The 18,345-nt window shown below is 43.5% G+C and overlaps 3 protein-coding genes across 3 annotated transcripts in view; 1 reads left to right on the top strand and 2 right to left on the bottom strand.

Annotated features, from left to right (window-relative positions):
• Window positions 1–8,806: 8,806 nt before the first annotated feature.
• LOC134176525 (ankyrin repeat domain-containing protein 42-like) lies at window positions 8,807–14,229 on the top strand. The gene is made up of 9 exons (XM_062643193.1): window positions 8,807–8,828; window positions 8,884–8,916; window positions 9,272–9,397; window positions 9,469–9,525; window positions 9,830–9,922; window positions 10,217–10,267; window positions 10,334–10,460; window positions 13,663–13,837; window positions 13,900–14,229. The coding sequence occupies exons 1-9, from the start codon at window positions 8,807–8,809 to the stop codon at window positions 14,041–14,043; spliced, it is 828 nt and encodes a 275-aa protein (XP_062499177.1). The 3' UTR covers window positions 14,044–14,229.
• Window positions 14,230–14,236: 7 nt separating this feature from the next.
• On the bottom strand, window positions 14,237–15,541 carry LOC134197899 (bone morphogenetic protein 2-like). Its single transcript, XM_062667255.1, has 2 exons — window positions 15,250–15,541; window positions 14,237–15,181 (listed from the first exon to the last, which is right to left on the bottom strand). Exons 1-2 carry the CDS (start codon window positions 15,539–15,541, stop codon window positions 14,331–14,333), a joined length of 1,143 nt encoding a protein of 380 aa, XP_062523239.1. The 3' UTR covers window positions 14,237–14,330.
• A 314-nt stretch (window positions 15,542–15,855) lies between these two features.
• Window positions 15,856–18,345, bottom strand: part of LOC134197890 (circularly permutated Ras protein 1-like) — a 10,158-nt gene continuing 7,668 nt past the window's right edge. Inside the window, exons 10-17 of the mRNA XM_062667244.1 lie at window positions 18,030–18,105; window positions 17,723–17,807; window positions 17,553–17,659; window positions 17,068–17,489; window positions 16,812–16,935; window positions 16,645–16,729; window positions 16,105–16,278; window positions 15,856–16,041 (exon numbers count right to left, since the gene is read on the bottom strand). Coding sequence (XP_062523228.1) covers window positions 15,856–16,041; window positions 16,105–16,278; window positions 16,645–16,729; window positions 16,812–16,935; window positions 17,068–17,489; window positions 17,553–17,659; window positions 17,723–17,807; window positions 18,030–18,105 — 1,259 coding nt within the window. The remainder of the gene's footprint in view (window positions 16,042–16,104; window positions 16,279–16,644; window positions 16,730–16,811; window positions 16,936–17,067; window positions 17,490–17,552; window positions 17,660–17,722; window positions 17,808–18,029; window positions 18,106–18,345) is intronic.

Genomic DNA, 18,345 nt, shown 5'->3' with positions numbered 1-18,345 from the left:
TTGTAATCGATGAAGGAAAGAAGAACGACGACATTCATTGAAAGCATTTCTGAAATCCACCTTCAAGCAACAGAGATCAGGATTATTTCCACGCAAATCAATGATAGCTGATAGCGAATGAACAGCAGCTTCCAAACCTCCACGAATACCGACGCCAACTTGACCGTACGGAAGGAAAACATCTGACGAGGCAGATCTCGCTGCTGAGCAACAAAGGCGACTCGTAAGGCGACGTAAGACCTCTCCAACAGCAATCGGGCGTATACCACCTTGTTTCTTGAGAAGAGCAGTCAAAGGTGCACCAGAAAGCCACGGAGCAATGCGAGAGTCAGCCTGGCCTGACAAAAGAAAACAAATCAAGCGAGTCAATCTGTCAAGGCAATCTTTAGATAACGGTGAAGAATTCCCATCAGTGGCATCCAATAGGTGCTGGCAATGCAACTGCGAAGCTCCAGGACTAGACGCTTTGGGAAAGTCATGTAAAGCAGAGAGTACAGACTCTGAAGAGACAGTAAGTGGAGGAGGAATGTCGTCATTCCAATCTATATATATATATATATATATATATACTAGAATTTTTAAAACTTTTTCTCTGAAAAAAAGAAATGGATGTAGGGATTGTATAAAAATTAACAGAAACAACATCTAGAGATAATATGAACCAAAACCAGACATCATTAGTGAATCCTTTCAACCCAAAATGTAAAATGTAGGGAATGTGGGGGTTGGAAGGATTCACTAATGATGTCTGGCTTTGGTTCATCTATCTTCTATACTGCTAAAATTGGCGGTGTTTGTATACATGTATAAGTTTGATAGCCGGCTAGACCGGATCACCCGCAAGGCTACAATTTGGGGTACAGGCATAACTCGGCATGGGTAAGAACATGGGCAGGGTGGCGGCGTCTTCCAGCTTCAGTCTGGTCCCCTTTTGGGGTGCAATGTAGAATGACTATGCTGTTTGCCTTTCAAGAAGGAGACTGAATGCCCCTGATAGACTCAATTTGAAGGAAGTTCCGTTACTTGAACTCAATCTCATGGCGTAGTTTTGTTTTCTCATAACTAAGAATGCAATGCTCACTCTAAAATTTCAATATATTCATTGTTTGTTCACATGCCATTGTTACGTCACAATGTTATCTACCAGTACCATCAGACTGGGTTATCTGAGCAAGCTGTAGATGATTTTACTTATCTATACTACAGCACTAAATTGATGGTGTTTGTATATACTGTAAGGTTAAGTTTGATAGCCGGCGATACCGGATCACTGAAGAGACGTGTCACTTCACTTACACCGAATCCAACCTACCTGCACCAAGCACTACACTGAAATGTCGAAAATGGAGCACATACAGTGTGCTAAATCATGCCTGCGCGGCAATTAGATAAGCTCTACTGTATCCTAAGTGTGAGTTTACAAGAAAGTGCGTGTGACTTTCAATTTCTGCCCAGATCCATATTTCTGAACGGGAGTACTCTAACCTGCCCGTGTGGAGAACGGGCCAGTGAGGTAGTATTATCTATAGATCTTGTTTCTGTTACTCTTTATACAATCCCCACATTTATTTATTTATTCAGAGAAAAAAATTTTAAAATCCTAGTGTGGTAAGTTTTTAGGAGCGCAAAAGCACAACATAGCTAGGGTGTACATGTCTTCATTAGGGCCTGTAAGCCTTTTATAAGCATGTCTAAAATTTAGTGCATTTTCATTAGCGTTAATTAAACTTGTTTATATGTAACAGCTTTCGTTAGACATGATTCAGAGGTAGTTTACTCAAGTGGTCTAGAGGTCTATGGGGTATATGGTACACCATGGTATCCTAGCTCACGTAGCACGAATATGGATCCTAAGTTTTAGTGCCTTTGCATTGTTCTTTCTTCTCTGTGTGTGTATAATTGAATATGCAACGGCAGTTGGAAGAACTTCACTTAGTCAAAGCCAAAGAATATCACATACGGGATATGCATTAAATATGTTGGGTTTCTGTATAAATTGCTATGTGTACATAATTATTTGTCAATTTTGCTCCTGTGTGCGACGCAGATCGCAAACAATTTCAGGCTAGACCGGACAACGGCAAACATGATCGAATTACACAGTTTTGGTGATAAACTCTTTCATAAACACGTTTGGCCTATCTGATTGGCTCTTCATCCATTGTCTCTGGTTGCCATGGACAAGCAATTGCAAATACTGCTCCGTGATTGGTTCGAACTGTGCAATAGCGTTGATGACAGTCGTTGGATCAATCTGCTTGAAAGAAACAGGATTTTTAATTAACATTGATTTCGGTTTCTTTAATCAACAAAAGAATAGAGTTCGGGTAATTCTAAAGCAATTTCTCAAGTTTCACAGCCGTACATAACGTACAAAAAGAGATCCGTGCAGAAGAAGAAGAAGAAGAAAATTGGCACATGGGCCTCCGGGGCTAGCAACTGTTTTCTAAGTTGTTAGGTGATGAGTGACCAAAACAAAAATATGATATAGTACACGACGTACAAACTTTTCATTTCGTTGATTTTGAGAAATTTTAGTCTTCATTTACTATGTTTTCTAAGCATGCAAAAAGATGACCACACCCCCACAATGCTCCGTAACCAGGGCAATCCCTACATACAGGGTACTACCGTACCCTGTACTACATATATCTGTACTACTATATAAAATTGACAGTGTTTGTACATACAGACTTGGACAAAATTATAGGGACACCTGGCATTTTTGTGTCCAGTCTAACTTTGGCACTGAATTTTACCAAATGTTTTACGAATTTCTTTTTTCATGGATTGCGCCATTGTTAGTATGTAACATGGTTGAGTTCAAGATTGCAGCTGTACTGACTACTTACTGCGCATCTAGTTTGCTTTGAAGAAGGAAGACGGCCATTCCTACTTTTCTTGTCTTTGTACACATTCATCGCTCTTGGACACTCATTCTTGGCATACAATCTAAGAATGCTCTGTAGTAGAGAGTGAAAGCAATCTTGTGGGTCCTCTTATCAACATTATGAAAAAAGGCGAATCATCTGTTTTTGCGCATTGATTTTGCACATGTCATCATAATTTTAATTGTTTTGCCATTTTAAGCAATAAAAAAACTTCAACGTATTCCAAAAATCATGTGATACTAATTAATTACAAAAAATCCTCCTAAGACGAAAACTAAAAAAGTTACAGCAACAAACGAACATTGACATGCCACTTCTGGTCCATGTTTTACATAGGAAAATCTCAAACTGCTACCGCCAAAATGTCAGCTGCACTAAAACCGCTGCCCCTGAGACCGCCAAACTTAGGCGATAAGTTAGCCTGAACGTTCAGCTGCACGCAGTTGCAGAATCTTGTTCCATGCAATATTTGACGAGTTGCAGCGATGCCTCGAGGCAAACAGTTGAGTCCAAAAATGCGAGGGAAGATTGAAGTCCTTCACTCAGTTGGCCACTCTGTGTGTCAGATCGCAGCTTTTGTCCGCCGCTCCAGGAATTCGGTTCATCAGTGCCTGCAACGGCTTTCCCATGGCAGCAGCGATTATGAAAAACGACCTGGACGTGGGAAGGCAACGACAATCCGAGAAGATCATCGACTGAAGAGAATGGCATTGCAGAATCGCAGAGCACCATCACGACTGCTCTCGTATCAGCTGGCTGATGAAACCGGCAAGCAGGTGTCAAGTAGAACAGTCCGTCGTCGTCTCAGTGAGACAGGAGTCAACGCTCGGAGGCCTAGAAAAAACCCACTGCTAACAGAAAACCATCGGCGTTTGCGACTGGGATGGGCAACCACTCACACACGGTGGACTTTGGATGACTGGAAATCTGTTCTTTTTACAGATGAGTCAAAAGTCAGCATAGGAAACAATGGTGCTCTGTACGTTTGGCGTCGCAAAGGTGAGGAATTTCTCCCTGAATGTTGTGACCGTGCGGTCCAGCACGCGGCTAGTGTGATGGTGTGGAGATCGATGTGTTGGCATAGTGTGAGGTCTCTGGTGAAACTGGAAGGTCGTTTGGACAGCACGGCGTACCAACAGGTTCTGGAGGAGCACATGCTTACAGACGCAGTGGCACTGATAGGAGACGACTTTGTTTTCCAGCAGGACAACGCGCCAATCCACACGTCTCGGTCAACAAGACAATAGCTACGCCAGCATGACATCACACTGTTGGACTAGCCGCCAAAATTGTCTGATCCGAATCCAATCGAGAACTTGTGGCATGAAATCGAAACTGCTGTCAACCGTCGCCAACCAAGAACTGCAGCTGAGCTCTGGAATGCTTTACAAGAGGCGTGGCAACAGATTCCAGCCGCGCGTGTCCAGAACTTGGCAGAAAGTGTTCTGTGACGTCTGGACGCAATCAGGAGGGTGAGAGGCGGGAATACTCGGTACTGAGGGACTGGTGAAGGGCTTCAATTTTCCTTCGTGTTATTAAAACCGGCTTTTAAAAGCCACTAAACAAAATCAGAGAGAGTCTAACTTACCACGCTTACGCAGTCATGATGTCATACACTTTTAGGTCTCGTTTTCTGTAATGCGAAATGTAAAGAAAACTGTTTAGGGTCTACAGTATTCTCAAGAAACCTAACAATCAAAGCGGTAACTATTGAGTTCTTAGGAATATTGATAGTTGGTAAACTGTGATCTAATTATTGTGTTACTACATACCCACAGTGGGGTGTCCCTATAATTTTGTCCAAGTCTGTATATATGTATAAGTTCAATAGCCGGCTAGACCGGATCATGCACGAGGCTAGAATTTGGGGTACGGGCGTAATTCGGCATGGGTAATGACATGGGCAGGGTGGCGTTGTCTTCAAGCTTTTTTAGTCGGGTCCCCTTTTGGGGGTGCAATGTAGAATGACAGTGCCGTTCGTTGTTCAGAAAGGAGACTGAATGCCCCTGATAGACTCAATTTGAGGGAAGTTCTGTTACGTGAGCTCAATCTCCCAGGGTAATTTTGTTTTCTCATAACTAAGAGTGCAATGCTCACTTTCAATATCCATTGTTTGTTCACATGCCATTGTTACGTCACAATACTACAGCTACCCATCAGACTGCATTATTTGAGCAAGCTGTAGTTGATTTTTTTATCTTAAACATCAAACTACATTCAAAGCAAAAAGATAAGAGTTCTGAAAAGAAATATTGTTTAGTGCATAGGTAGGTTGGAAACGTGCTGAGTATATTCTATAATACCCCAGGAGGACCCGCCTCTACTCGCGTGCATTGGATAACATCAAACTACGTCCAGAGCAAAGACGGAGAGGTCCACTTAGTAATGGTCAGTGCATATAGATTGGAAACATGCTGAGTATATTCTAAAATATTCCAGGAGGACCCGCCTTCACTTGCAAGCGAATTACTCTGGAACGGCTCATTGGACCTCCACCAAATTAAGCTGACCTTGGACGGTATGCACGGAGCGTGTGATTTATTACCGGCGACGTCAAAAACGACAAGATATTTTTGTGTAGGATATCTGGGTATCTAGAAATACGCCTACCTTTGGTTTTTCCGAGTACGCTCGCCGAATACCTGCCACATTCGATACGCCTGTTTCCTGCAACGTCAGCAATGTCTTCGAAGTGATGATTATATCCAATGGGACTGTTGAAATGGCTCCGAGAAGACTCACTGAAGAGACGTGTGACTGCATTTGCACTGAATCCAATCTACACATTTCCTGCACCGAGCGCTACACTGGGATTGTGAAAACACCAAAAACAAAGAGCAAACAGTGAGCTGAATCATGCATGCCTGCATGTCAAGCTACTGCATGTATCCTATGGGTGAGTAAGAAACTGCACATGACTTTCAAGTTTCCGTTGCCCAGATATATATCTCTGAATGGGAAAGTCGCTGCAAATTTCTCGGAATGGGACACTCGGTTAAGTTTTCATTTGTCTTCAATGGGATATTAACTAATTAGCACATTCCAGTTTATTCGAACAGACGCCCACACCAGTCTTTTGAAGTGAATCCACACAGGGAGTGTGTCAATTTCTACTAAGAAAATTACACATGACGTGTCTACACACGCTCAAACTGAGTCTTTAGTCATAACAGTACAGTACTCTGCCCGTACGAAGGACGGGTCATATATCTAGTATATATATATATATATATATATATATATATATATATATATATATATATATATATATATACATATGTATGTATATATATATTTTTTTTTTATATATATAATTTTTATTAAAATATATATATATATATATATATATATATATATATATATATATATATATATATATATATATATATATATATATATATGTATTGAGTGACACCCATATATTTGTATATAATACAGATAACACAAATAACGCATATCCGCCCTAAGGACGGAAGCACAAAGAGTCTAAGTCATAATAATTAGGTAGATAGTCACTAATCAGTCTTGAGTTATACTGCCATAAACGAACAGATAACTGTTCATGAAATTGCCTGGAAGCTTGGCCCAGAGACAAGCCAGATGATAGAAGAGACTTCTTTACAACTGATCTCAACACCTCCAGACTATGTGCAGCCCATACTCCGTATGATTCCATCTCAAGAGGGTAGAACAAACAGCCATAACTTGAAACGTTAGCAAGATGCCGTTCATCTTTTTGTCCACTTCCCCAGCCTCAGCAGCAGCACCAGCTTTTATGGCGGCATTAATAAGGTGAGAGGGAGTGAACGAATTCCTCACAGAAGTGTCGAAATAAATAAATATATATATATATATATATATATATATATATATATTATTTAGATTGGGACTGTTGTATTGGAGGGATGCATCTCACCAATATATATTTTCCAGAACTGTCAGCAAAAGCACAAGGCAAATTACAAGCAAACTACGACACAACTAAAATGCAACGACAATGCGAACTATAATGCAACCTAGCACGCGTGCACACACACACACACACACACACACACACACACACACACACACACACACACACACACAACATAAAGTTAGGAAGAGTCAAAACCAATTGGCGTTTGGCAAAGTTAACTGGCACACTGGTACCAGGCTCCTTACAATACACTAGACTATTGTATTGGAGGGATGCATCTCACAATATCAGGGAGTGCGGTAGCACTACCTAGGTGTAGGGATGCGAAGAATCTAAAATGGTGCCCCATACAAAAGTATCCAAACGCATTCGAACCGGATCTCTCAGAACTCATTACAGAGATCTCGGACCCACGTAGCACTCAACTTCAAACGTTCCTAATGGTAGCCAGACTATCACCGCTGACACTAAGCGCCTCAGAAGCCAGCTATCGGCAAGTAAAAAACCCGATTTATTCTTTCACATTTCACATTTCACTTTTCTCATTTCACTTTTGTCAGCCAGGCTAGCGCCTCACTCGAAGCAGCTACAACAACAAGAGTCACACCAAACGATTCACTCTTGTCCGAAGAATTGCACTGACCCACCAGCTAGAAATGTGCAAAGTCACCTTGTATCAGTCAACTGCTGCCATGCTATTCCAAGTACTGCTTCCCACAACGCCATGTTGTTCCGGTCACGTGTGTACATGTGACTACCGTTTGGAAGCATAGCTTCTACTTCCACCTGCTGCTACATGCTGCTTACAGTTGCGTGTAGTTGAACATGTACGACTATGTTCGACGGTGCGGCGTCCTGTCTGCCTCTCTGTGCATGTAAGCGTGTATCTCTTCCGTGGAACCCTAGGTAATGGGAGTTGTTTATAGATGCAATCAGTGTTATTACGTACATTCGTCAGCTGCTACGTACTTCTGTGTATGCTGAGCGTAACGTGGGAGTTGTTTAGAGATGCAATCAAAGATTGAAATTCCGGCCGAGCTGCACACGTTTACTAGAACTGTTATTTCCATTTCAAACTACACAAGTCTAAACAGACTATCATTGCTGACACTAAGCGCCTCAGAAGCCAGCTATCGGCAAGTAAAAAACCTGATTTATTCTTTCACATTTCACATTTCACTTTTGTCAGCCAGGCTAAAGGTCACTTGAAAAGATATACCGTAGCTAAACTGGGATGTGCAGCGTATAATTACAGCTTGGAATTCGTGGCCTAGGGTGGGAGGGAGGGGGGGGCCAACAGAGAGTGACACCTCCACGTGGTCTGTCCTGGGGTTTTGAACATGAAAGTATTCTCACATGTTCAAAATGCTAAGCACTCTGTGTACTAAAACTGCCATTTCCATCTAAAAATGTATGAAACAAGTCCAAAAATATATGAAACAAGTCCAAAAACATTTTGAGAAAATGATGGGTATGTAGGGATGGGTATGTAGGGATGGGTATGTAGGGATGGGTATGTACTTATGTCATTTATGCCCATCTCCTACATCACACTCTTTTTACCTATATCGCTTGCAGCAGTTGTGAATGTGATGTAGGAGATGGGCATAAATGACATAAGTACATACCCATCCCTACATACCCATCATTTTCTCAAAATGTTTTTGGACTTGTACTAGACTATTGTATTGGAGGGATGCATCTCACAAGACACTAGACTATTGTATTGGAGGGATGCATCTCACAATACACTAGACTATTGTATTGGAGGGATGCATCTCACAATACACTAGACTATTGTATTGGAGGGATGCATCTCACAATACACTAGACTATTGTATTGGAGGGATGCATCTCACAATACACTAGACTATTGTATTGGAGGGATGCATCTCACAATACACTAGACTATTGTATTGGAGGATGCATCTCACAATACACTAGACTATTGTATTGGAGGGATGCATCTCACAATACACTAGACTATTGTATTGGAGGGATGCATCTCTCAACCAAACACAGTAAGTTTACGTTTAAAATTTGGGAGTTACAGTAACCAATACATTTGCTTGACAGAGTGGGATCTGGAACATGGCGGCGATGACAAAGGTATAACATGCTCTGGTGTGTGTGTGTGTGTGTGTGTGTGTGTGTGTGTGTGTGTGTGTGTGTGTGTGTGTGTGTGTGTGTGTGTGTGTGTGTGTATGTGTGTGTGTGTGTGTGTGTGTGTGTGTGTGTGTGTGGATGTTTGTGTGTATGTTTGTTTGTGTGTGTGTGTGTGTGTATGTTTGTGTGTGTGTGTGTGTGTGTGTGTGTGTGTGTGTGTGTGTATGTTTGTTTGTGTGTGTGTATGTGTGTGTGTGTGTGTGTGTGTGTGTGTGTGTGTGTGTGTGTGTGCAGGCGTGCACACGTGCGTGTATTCATGCCTTTGTGTTCTAACTTGTGTGGATGGTTGTATTTAAAGGTACTGTGTATCCTGCTCATATGGCTGCCTACCAAGGCGATCTCCAGGTACTACAGTCACTTGTATCAAGAGGTATTGCTGGTGTTAATGACAGAGATGACACGAACTGCACTCCTGCTCATAAAGGTTGGTGGCATGAGCTTGTGAGGGTTGATGAGTAGGGTGATGGTAAATGATGTTTTGTTGTTCTTGTGTAGCTGCCGGGAATGGACACGTAGAATGTGTACGGTGGTTGATGGAGATGGGAGCTGATAGTAAGTGTGGCTGAATGTAGTGTGCATGGTCTTTGCTGTCTGTCTGTCTATTTGTCTGTCTGTCTTTCTGTCTGTTGTTTGTCTGTCTGTCTATTTGTCTGTCTGTTGTTTGTCTGTCTGTATGTTTGTTTGTGTGTCTGTTTGTTTAGTTGTCTTTCTGTCTGTTGTTTGTCTGTCTTTCTGTCTGTTGTTTGTCTGTCTGTCTGTCTGTCTGTTGTTTGTCTGTCTGTCTGTCTGTCTGTCTGTCTATTTTGTTTATCATCTCTTGTTCATTGTTTGGTAACATTTCCATTTTTGACGTTAGTGAGCCTCCTAAATGCAGCAGGAGAGACTCCTAGAGATGTTGCTAGACGCTATGGCCAACTAGGTTGTGCCAGTCTCTTGGGCAGTGAACCAGGTGGGACGATGAGCATCATAACAGTGGTTACCCACACATCTGTATCTATTCTGAGTACATATATTAGATGACATACAGCCACAACAAATGCCAGTGAACTTAATGAACTGTTTTTAGGCTTGAGGTATCTGTGCACATGTGAGCGTGTGTTTGCAGGCACACGTGCGTGCGCGCACACACACACACACACACACACACACACACACACACCACGCACACATGCATGCATGCACACACACGCACACAACAACAACAACAACAACAAACACACACAAATGATGTGACTCTGTTTAGATGAAGAGCCTAGTGAAGATGCCCAGATGGAGTGTGATGAACAGTCTCAGGGTACACTTTGCTCTTAAGCTTACTGTTGATGTCATAATAATGTTGTTCTTTCTTTTGTTTTGGCAGAAAGAGCACTTCACAGACTCGAAGAGCTGACAAAGCTGTTGGAAATGGCGAAGACCAATTATCACCAGTTGGGTGGCTTGTTGGAGGACGAGAAGAGACAGAAAGAACAGGATACTGAAAGTGCAAGGTAAGCCGTATTGCATGCAGACAGACAAACAGACAGACAGATGGATGGACAGACAGATAGACAGACAGACAAACAGACAGACAGATAGACAGACAGATGAATGACAAGTTGCTACACACAGTGTATGCTAAGTAGGTAAAACTATTTGTAAACATTACGAGTCTTAGCAATTCTAAATCAAGTGTGTAGTAGTTACAGTTAGTAGCTAGCTATATATCTAGGACAACTAATGCAATAAAGAAGCACTAAAGTGCTAAACCCTCAGCTGCTAGCTTAGGCAACAGAGATTTGTGTTAGCGCAACATTTCAGAGATGCGTGCTAACGTACATTTGCAGCAAAAAAAAGCAATGGCTGCATGCGCTGGTCATGACTGATGGAAGTGACAAGAACTGCAACGGTTGAGTCCAGTTTTACGAAAGGGTCCCCTTCGGTGTGTGGTAAAAACAGTTGCTCATGCGTAGTCTGTCACACACGAACACTGCTAAAAGGATAAGGAGGCTAGCGGTATCGGTGTCCGCTGTCCGGATCTGTTTCGGCGTCCACCGCGCATCCACGGAATCACGGACATGCTGTCCATGTCATGTGATGTTACACGTGATGGTGAGAAAACCCTCTTCAACGTCACGATCTAGAAGCGTTGCCTGCCTGATAAGTATGAGTAAGTTGTGCATAGGTGTTTCAGCTACCGAACCAAACAGCACGCTTTGTAGATTGCGATCTAGGGTAGACATAGTAGAAGTTGGAATCCCGATCGAAAAAGTTACAAACGCGTCCAATAGAAGTTATCATTTAATCAGTTAAAAGCATACGTCAAGCATATCTTGTTCTGCAAATGCGTTAAATGTCTCAATTTGATTGTCGGTTATTTGATTGTCGGTAACCAACAATCAAAGGTTTATGTGGGGCGCAACATGCTAGCGCATGTGGCCGAATGTTCCTTTAAGGACACACGTGATTGGACTGCCAGGTGTACAGTGTGCTGCTAATTAAGAGCACCTGTGCTGCATTCCAACTGTCTGTCCACCCGCCGGGTGGTCCACAGCAGTATTACTGTAACCCTAGTGCATGTGCACCTCGGGTTAAATACGGAGAGTTCTAATTCATTTCTAGTAGACAGAGTGTTGAAAGCTCTATCCAACAAGAACCCATTGTCTTCTTTCCTTCCGTAGGCTTTAACTCGACCTCATTGAACATCTCTCAGTGTTATGCGACCTCTTGGCCAATGTGTTCAGATGTTAAGTAGTCCACTGCAAGTCACCCATCACCCAATATGTTAAACAACCAAGGGAGTAGCTGTTGGACTATAAAGCTGCCGTTAATTTTTCTCTTCGTCGTATTTCATGATTTTTCATTGCTCTTATAATTGATCTGCATGCCTATCTGTTGTCCAAGATTCCTTCATGACTTTCTCATTCCACGGATTCCTTCAGTCCATGAATTTAATTAAGAGGGATATCCAGATGTGGGTGTTAGAATGACAAAGACTGAGTATGCATTTCTATGGAAATGAAACTACTCACTGGTTTGTGTAAAATGATGTAACAGGGTAATTGTTTGTATTGCGGTTATTCCCCTGACAGTTGTCCCACGCATCCTCCTCATATTAGAGAGCAAAGAGGAACAAAAACATCATATAGTTCTAAGAACAGGTACAAGCTCTGGTGCACCAACCTGTTACCAGCTATAGCCACAATACAAGAGATGATCATTACATGGAACAATAGTTTGCTCAATAGTCACATGCCCTAGTGAGACTACATGGAGTCTATAGAGACCAAGGAGGGAGCACAGATGGGAAATGCAAAATGAAACGTGCAATCAAGCAAGATGGAATGGCCATTAATTAACAGTCAAGCACTACTCTCCATATCTACTCAACCTTCTGTTTCAAAATGCACAAGAATTATGGCATCCCATCATCATATTCATCATATTAGATGTTAATTGGAGTGAGCTATATTGGAGATCCTGATTCTAGGAATGAAAGCTGTTTGTAGCTTCTTAACTACTTAAACAGATTTCTTCAAATTCCTAGAAGCAGACTGACGCTGTCTGGTAGTGTACCTTACTATATATAAAACAAGGGTTCAAGCGTTTGACACATATGGCTATTAGTTGGTTCTTTAGTGGGTTTCCAGTTTCTTTCCCTGTTCCTGTACGTTTTGGGAACCAGGTTGTTATCTATGTGGTTGGTCTCTATGTTGCCCTTGTGGTTGGACTATCACATCTGGTCATTTGGAGCACAAGTAACAGCTCTAGAATTTTTTTGCATACCATGTGTCTCATTGCTGACCACATACTTTCATCGGCTGGCTGAATCTCCCAGTTTCGTCATGTTTTGTCTGCAGTTGTATTAACTAAATGCCATCCTCACTGTGCTTCACCCCTTCATCGTACTTTGTTCCCTTCTCTCTTGCAATGAGCTTTATGCTTATGCATAGGGCATTGTCCATATGCATGAGAAACTGTAATTTATTAAGTGACTACCAAGAATGATGTCACAATATGACCTCAGGATGTGCTGATTCATAAGTCTGCATGTGGAATGCTGTTTCCTTATAGTTTAGTGATGTTATGATAACAGTGTTTACTCCCATGATCTTCAAATCAAGGTGTAGGAAGGGGTTGTTGTTGGTGTGTCCCTGACGCTGCTTCTTTGCTCAAAACATATTGCTGCTTGCAGTGTTGATATTATTGATGTAGGTTACTAGGGTACCACACCAGGCTATCAGCTCACCCATCTTTCCCAGTGGCCTCTTGTCTTCTAGTGTAGAGACATAATGGATACAGATCTGGTAACTACATTTCTTCACTAAGATTACTGACCAAATGACATGTAGATGTTACTATGGTGTAATTACATTTACATTTCATAACAGTACTTTCATCTGCTAATAACACTGAAGCCTAAAAGCTGTGGCTTTTGTACTTAACTAGTGTAAATAACAGCTGTCTCATTACTCCCTCTGAGTACAGAAGTCAACATATAATAACCAAAGAGTAGCAAAGCACATAATTAAGTTAAGAAATTAATGTGCACTGCACTTGTAAGTCAAGGAGGTAGCAAGAAGCAAAGTAGAAGAGAAATAGACGCAACTTAGAGTCTGTTGGCTGTCATTGTGTCTGTCAGTTTACTTTTTCACACCTTGTTGACAGTGACAGCTAACAGGTTCAGTTTACCTACTTGTTGTTATGGTGTAGAATAATTGATGATTTGACAAGTCAATTGCAACTTGAGCGGGTCAGGAGAGAAAAGCTGGAGGCACAAGTAGATGAACTCAAAGGCGAGCTGTACAGTACAAGACTCACAGAAAGCAGCCGAACGTCTCTCCCTCTCATTCACTCCCGAACCACCTCAGCACCCAGAAGTGCACATGTACATACATTCATATCTCTCCATATACTGTCACACATTAGGTAACTGTTTTACGCCTACAGTCTAAGCAACACCAAGAAGAGAAACCAAGAGGAAAGAAATCCGTGAAGGGAGTCACTAGACAGAGACTGAGTGCGGAACCAGGAGTTTTCTTGATTCGAAGTAGCTTGTCACCTGAAACTGCAGTGTCTAGACGACAATACTAGAGACATTAATAGTACTGTAAGTACCTCCTAGACTTCTGGAGTTTATCTCTTTTGCTCTCATTTCATCTGTTTACCTTTTATTTCTATTAGATTAGTCTAGTGATTACACCTGAACTACAACATATTGTATACAATATCCAATGTGGATGAACAACTCAAACTCTACTGATTTTCGATGATACTAAAGTTTTTATAAACGTAATTCGTAGTTCATATATCAGCCACCGCGTATGTCCCAATATAATGACGTCTTGCATTATTCCTCACCCCAACACCGGCAGCAGCTGCTACCTGCACGCGCAACTTCCCACCACCATGTCATTATAGAACTGCTGGAAGGTAACACTGCCATGCGAGTCATAGTACAGCAAACTGGTTGGCAGGAGTTCTGCTGGCACGCAGCAGGAGGGAGGAATCTTAATCTTAGGACGAGCATGTCGCAGCAAAGTCTGAATCACAGCATGTTGTGATGGTTGAAACTGTTGCCCTAGCGGGTACGGACACTCCCCAGCGCAGTAGTTCGCGTCATATCCCTTTGGCGCTATGATCCACGTGTTCCATCCGAGATCTCTGAAGTTAACATGAAGCGGCCGCTTTCGACACACACTCTTCCTTCCTTTCCATGTATGTACTGTTGCGCTTCTAGTTACCGTCATGCTGCGTTTCGTAACACCGTGAATTTGTGATTGCTGCAAGCCAGACGGAAGTTTCCCAATGCCGTCTTCCTCAAACAGAATCAGCATCGCAGTATGCGGTGATACTCTAGCACTGCTCGAGAAACGCACCGGCCTCGGACTGCGCCCCTTGCTCAGCTCCTCTGCTTGCACAACAAATTGGACCTCCTTGTGTACACTACCCATTCTCTGATGCCATGCGTTGATGCATCGACCGACCTCCATCTGAAGCCATTGCCGAGACTGTTTCGCGGCGGGGTTGGAATAGCAGAGCAAACGCTCGCCGTTTGGCATCTCTGCGTGCACGCCGACGCGGTAGCGGACGCCTCGACGCGCCGGCTCGAGCAAGTGAAGCCGGATGCGGGCCGATCGAATCCTTGTAACCGTTGAGTCATTCGCACCATGAACGACAGCATCAAACGTCAACCTCTGTTCAGTGACATCACCGCCCGACACGTTGGAACCTCAAGAAAACAAGAGAGTAAGACAAACTTCGCGCGTCGAGACAGAAAACGAGCAACCCTAAGCTTACCCCGGTCGAAAAACGCCACAATTGTGCGCTGAACGCCGTCCGAGAGCGCGCTGTATTTGCGATAGACTCTCAGCATGTACTGCGGAGGTCGACGAGCCTTCCTAACCGCCTGCATCCGCTGCAAAACGTCGTTTTCATTGATGTCTAGCGTTCTCATTATGCGCTCACGATGCTCTGCTCGCTTTAGACGCTCGCTAGTTGACGCCGACGTCGCGCATAGAGAAGAGAGAAGCGCAGGAAGGATGACAAAGACGCGGAAAACTGTCGACCTCATCACTCGACCGGTGCACATGCCCTTCTAACCCCGAGCAGCTGATGTAGGCACAATTAGTAGGTGAGGCGTGTGAACACGCCCACCGTCAGTTAGTTAGTTAAGTGTTTTATTCGGCATTCTAAATCGGCAGGCGCCCGCGCATATGCCGCTGCACGTGTTCGCGAGGCTGCACGTTAGGAAGCCACATGTCAAGCACACGTGCACGCATGCGGCCGCAAAATGAGAGAGAGAAATGACGCGCAACATGACGGATTAAACGTCGACGGTTCTAGCTACTAAGCAAACTTTCTAGGCGGTCGATAAAAGGCGCGATACACTCGCGTTTAGACGTCCTAAACGGTCGATTCCTTCGGTCCGGTGTCGTCCGACTTGCTCCGTCTTGCTCTCGAGGGCCGCGGAGGTATCCGCGGTTGTTGTTGTTGCTCTTCGTCGTCCGAGGGCACAAACGAGCGGCTCGACGTCGACCTCATGCGGTAGATGAGCGTCGCAGTCTCGTCGCTACAATCCCGTCTGCGGTTCTAGAAACGACATTTTGCTTAGCGAATCTCGTTGGTGTTTGAACGGGTGAGTCTGCTCCCTACCAGAGCCTTTTTCGTTGCGAGTTTCTTTGCGCCTCCATGCGCGCTGAGTCCCCCGGGGAGCGTGAGGGCGCGCGACGTTGGTAGTGCAGGTAGTGGGGGGGCCATACACGCGTACCCATCCATTTCGTCTTCATCATCACTGTATGAACGCCCGTCTAGAGCACGTCGTTCATTCTATACAATGGAAGACTCTTTGGGCACTTTGCATCACACCAGATGTCTGTCTATACATCAAGGTTATTCCACTGACTAATTACCGCAACCAGACTGACTAATTCCATAAAAAAAAAGAAAAACCACATTTAGGGTTTCCACCACAACCCTGTAAGGAAATCAAGCTAGTAAATAAATATACACACACTGTGTGGCAAGAGGTTAAATTAGCATTTAACAGTTAACAAGCAGGTAGTCAAGAATAACAGACAAGCCAGTACATCTGTGTGGAACAGGTGGCCTAGTAGCACGTCAAGTTACTGTACTGGTGCTTAGTGTATTGGTACTGGTGCGTATTGTACTGGTGCTTATAGTACTGGCGCTTACCGTTTGGTTTCGTCTAAGCTGGAATTCCATGGGCGCAAGGTTTGCATACCAGTTGACATATCCATCCCTGTTGTCAGTCTTACGACTATAGAGACACACAAACAACAAACAACTTAAGTCACTATTGATGTAAAACATTGTGGTTTGAATCTGATTATTAAGTTAACCTCCAGCGTTGCACGAGGCGTTGCTGAGACATGGCCGACATTCTTGAATCCGTGTAGTTGCCTTCTATTGCCAGATTGGCAGCAGTCTTTGCAGCATGGACGCCGATCACACCGAGATTAAGATCTACACACACACACACACACACACAGTGACACACACACACTCTCACACACACACACACACACACACACACACACACACACACACACACACACACACACACCAGTAAGTCAACAGACAAGCAATTGGTGTTACCTCGTTCAGCAACTTCTCTGTCTTTAGTGACTGGTTGTGATTTCGACATAACTCTCAATGACTTCGAACCGTCAATGCCAGTGTACTGCATTTGTAGTTGAAACGGCAGTTCGGACAGCCGGGTCACAGGAGGTGGCCCATCAGTAGCATCAGATCCCTCCTCTAATGCACTACCAACTCCCATTGGCTCTCCCTTATCTACTGCACTAACAACTTCCATAGGCTCTCCCCGATCAGCATTCTCTTGATCGACATCCGTAACTCGTATTTTCACTTCCGGTTGTTTCGCAGCTTCAGTTGCTGGCGATGTCGTTCGCGACGTACTCCTCACTCCATACTCAAACGAGAGCTCGCTATCAGCGGTTACATTGCCCACATTGCGTGTAACTCGATTATCCACAGCCTCCTCGTTACGAAAATACCTTGAAATGCAGTATACATGCCAATGAGGTAAATATATTGAGAAGGGGAGTGTAAAGGCTCACAGGCCACTGTGGAGGATGAGAGTTGCAATCACGTTGGTTGCGATCACCGGGTTTTGTAGCATGTTGCTGAACTCCTGTGTCAGTTTCAGTGGATCGACGACACTCACCTAACACATGGGCATGATGTACTTGCAGTAATTGTTTGAGTGGATGAATAGAATGTTGACTACCTGACCACCGGTCTTGTCAGCCACTTGACCTAACTCGACCATCCGACACTCGGTCCCCTCAAGAGTCACAACAGAAACAGAAACTCTACAGAGAATTTAATGAAAGAGTCAACGGTGTGTGTGTGTGTGTGTGTGTGTGTGTGTGTGTGTGTGTGTGTGTGTGTGTGTGTGTGTGTGCGTGGTGTGTGTGAGTGTCAGTCAGCCAGTGAATCTAGACTGTACAAGGAACAACACATCACTCAAAACCAAACCAGAAGGCCAAACAACAAACACAAATATTCCACCAACATGTCCAAAACATCTGTACCCTCCATCCACTGCCAGCTGACCCAAATCATCATAAAACTTCTGTGCAACTTCCTGATCCTCATCACTGATCAACTCTACACAAGAAAACATTTTCTCTATGTCAACGAATCGTCACTACCATAATGCATGCAGCTGTTCATGTTACTCTAATTGCCCATCCATGTGTATGTATGTATGTATGTATATTACATAAACAGTGAGTCTGGATGCAGCCCTGTTACCACTTGGTGTGACCGCATCTAGGATGGAAGGTGTACTGTACCTACAGTCTCATTAGCACGACTAACAGGTCCATTGTGCTACAATAATACGCA

The sequence above is a fragment of the Corticium candelabrum genome, chromosome 2, assembly GCF_963422355.1.
Source record: "Corticium candelabrum chromosome 2, ooCorCand1.1, whole genome shotgun sequence".
Taxonomy (NCBI): Eukaryota; Metazoa; Porifera; class Homoscleromorpha; order Homosclerophorida; family Plakinidae; genus Corticium; species Corticium candelabrum.
Note: the sequence above shows the minus strand (reverse complement) of the source record. Positions and strands in the feature narration are given on the sequence as shown.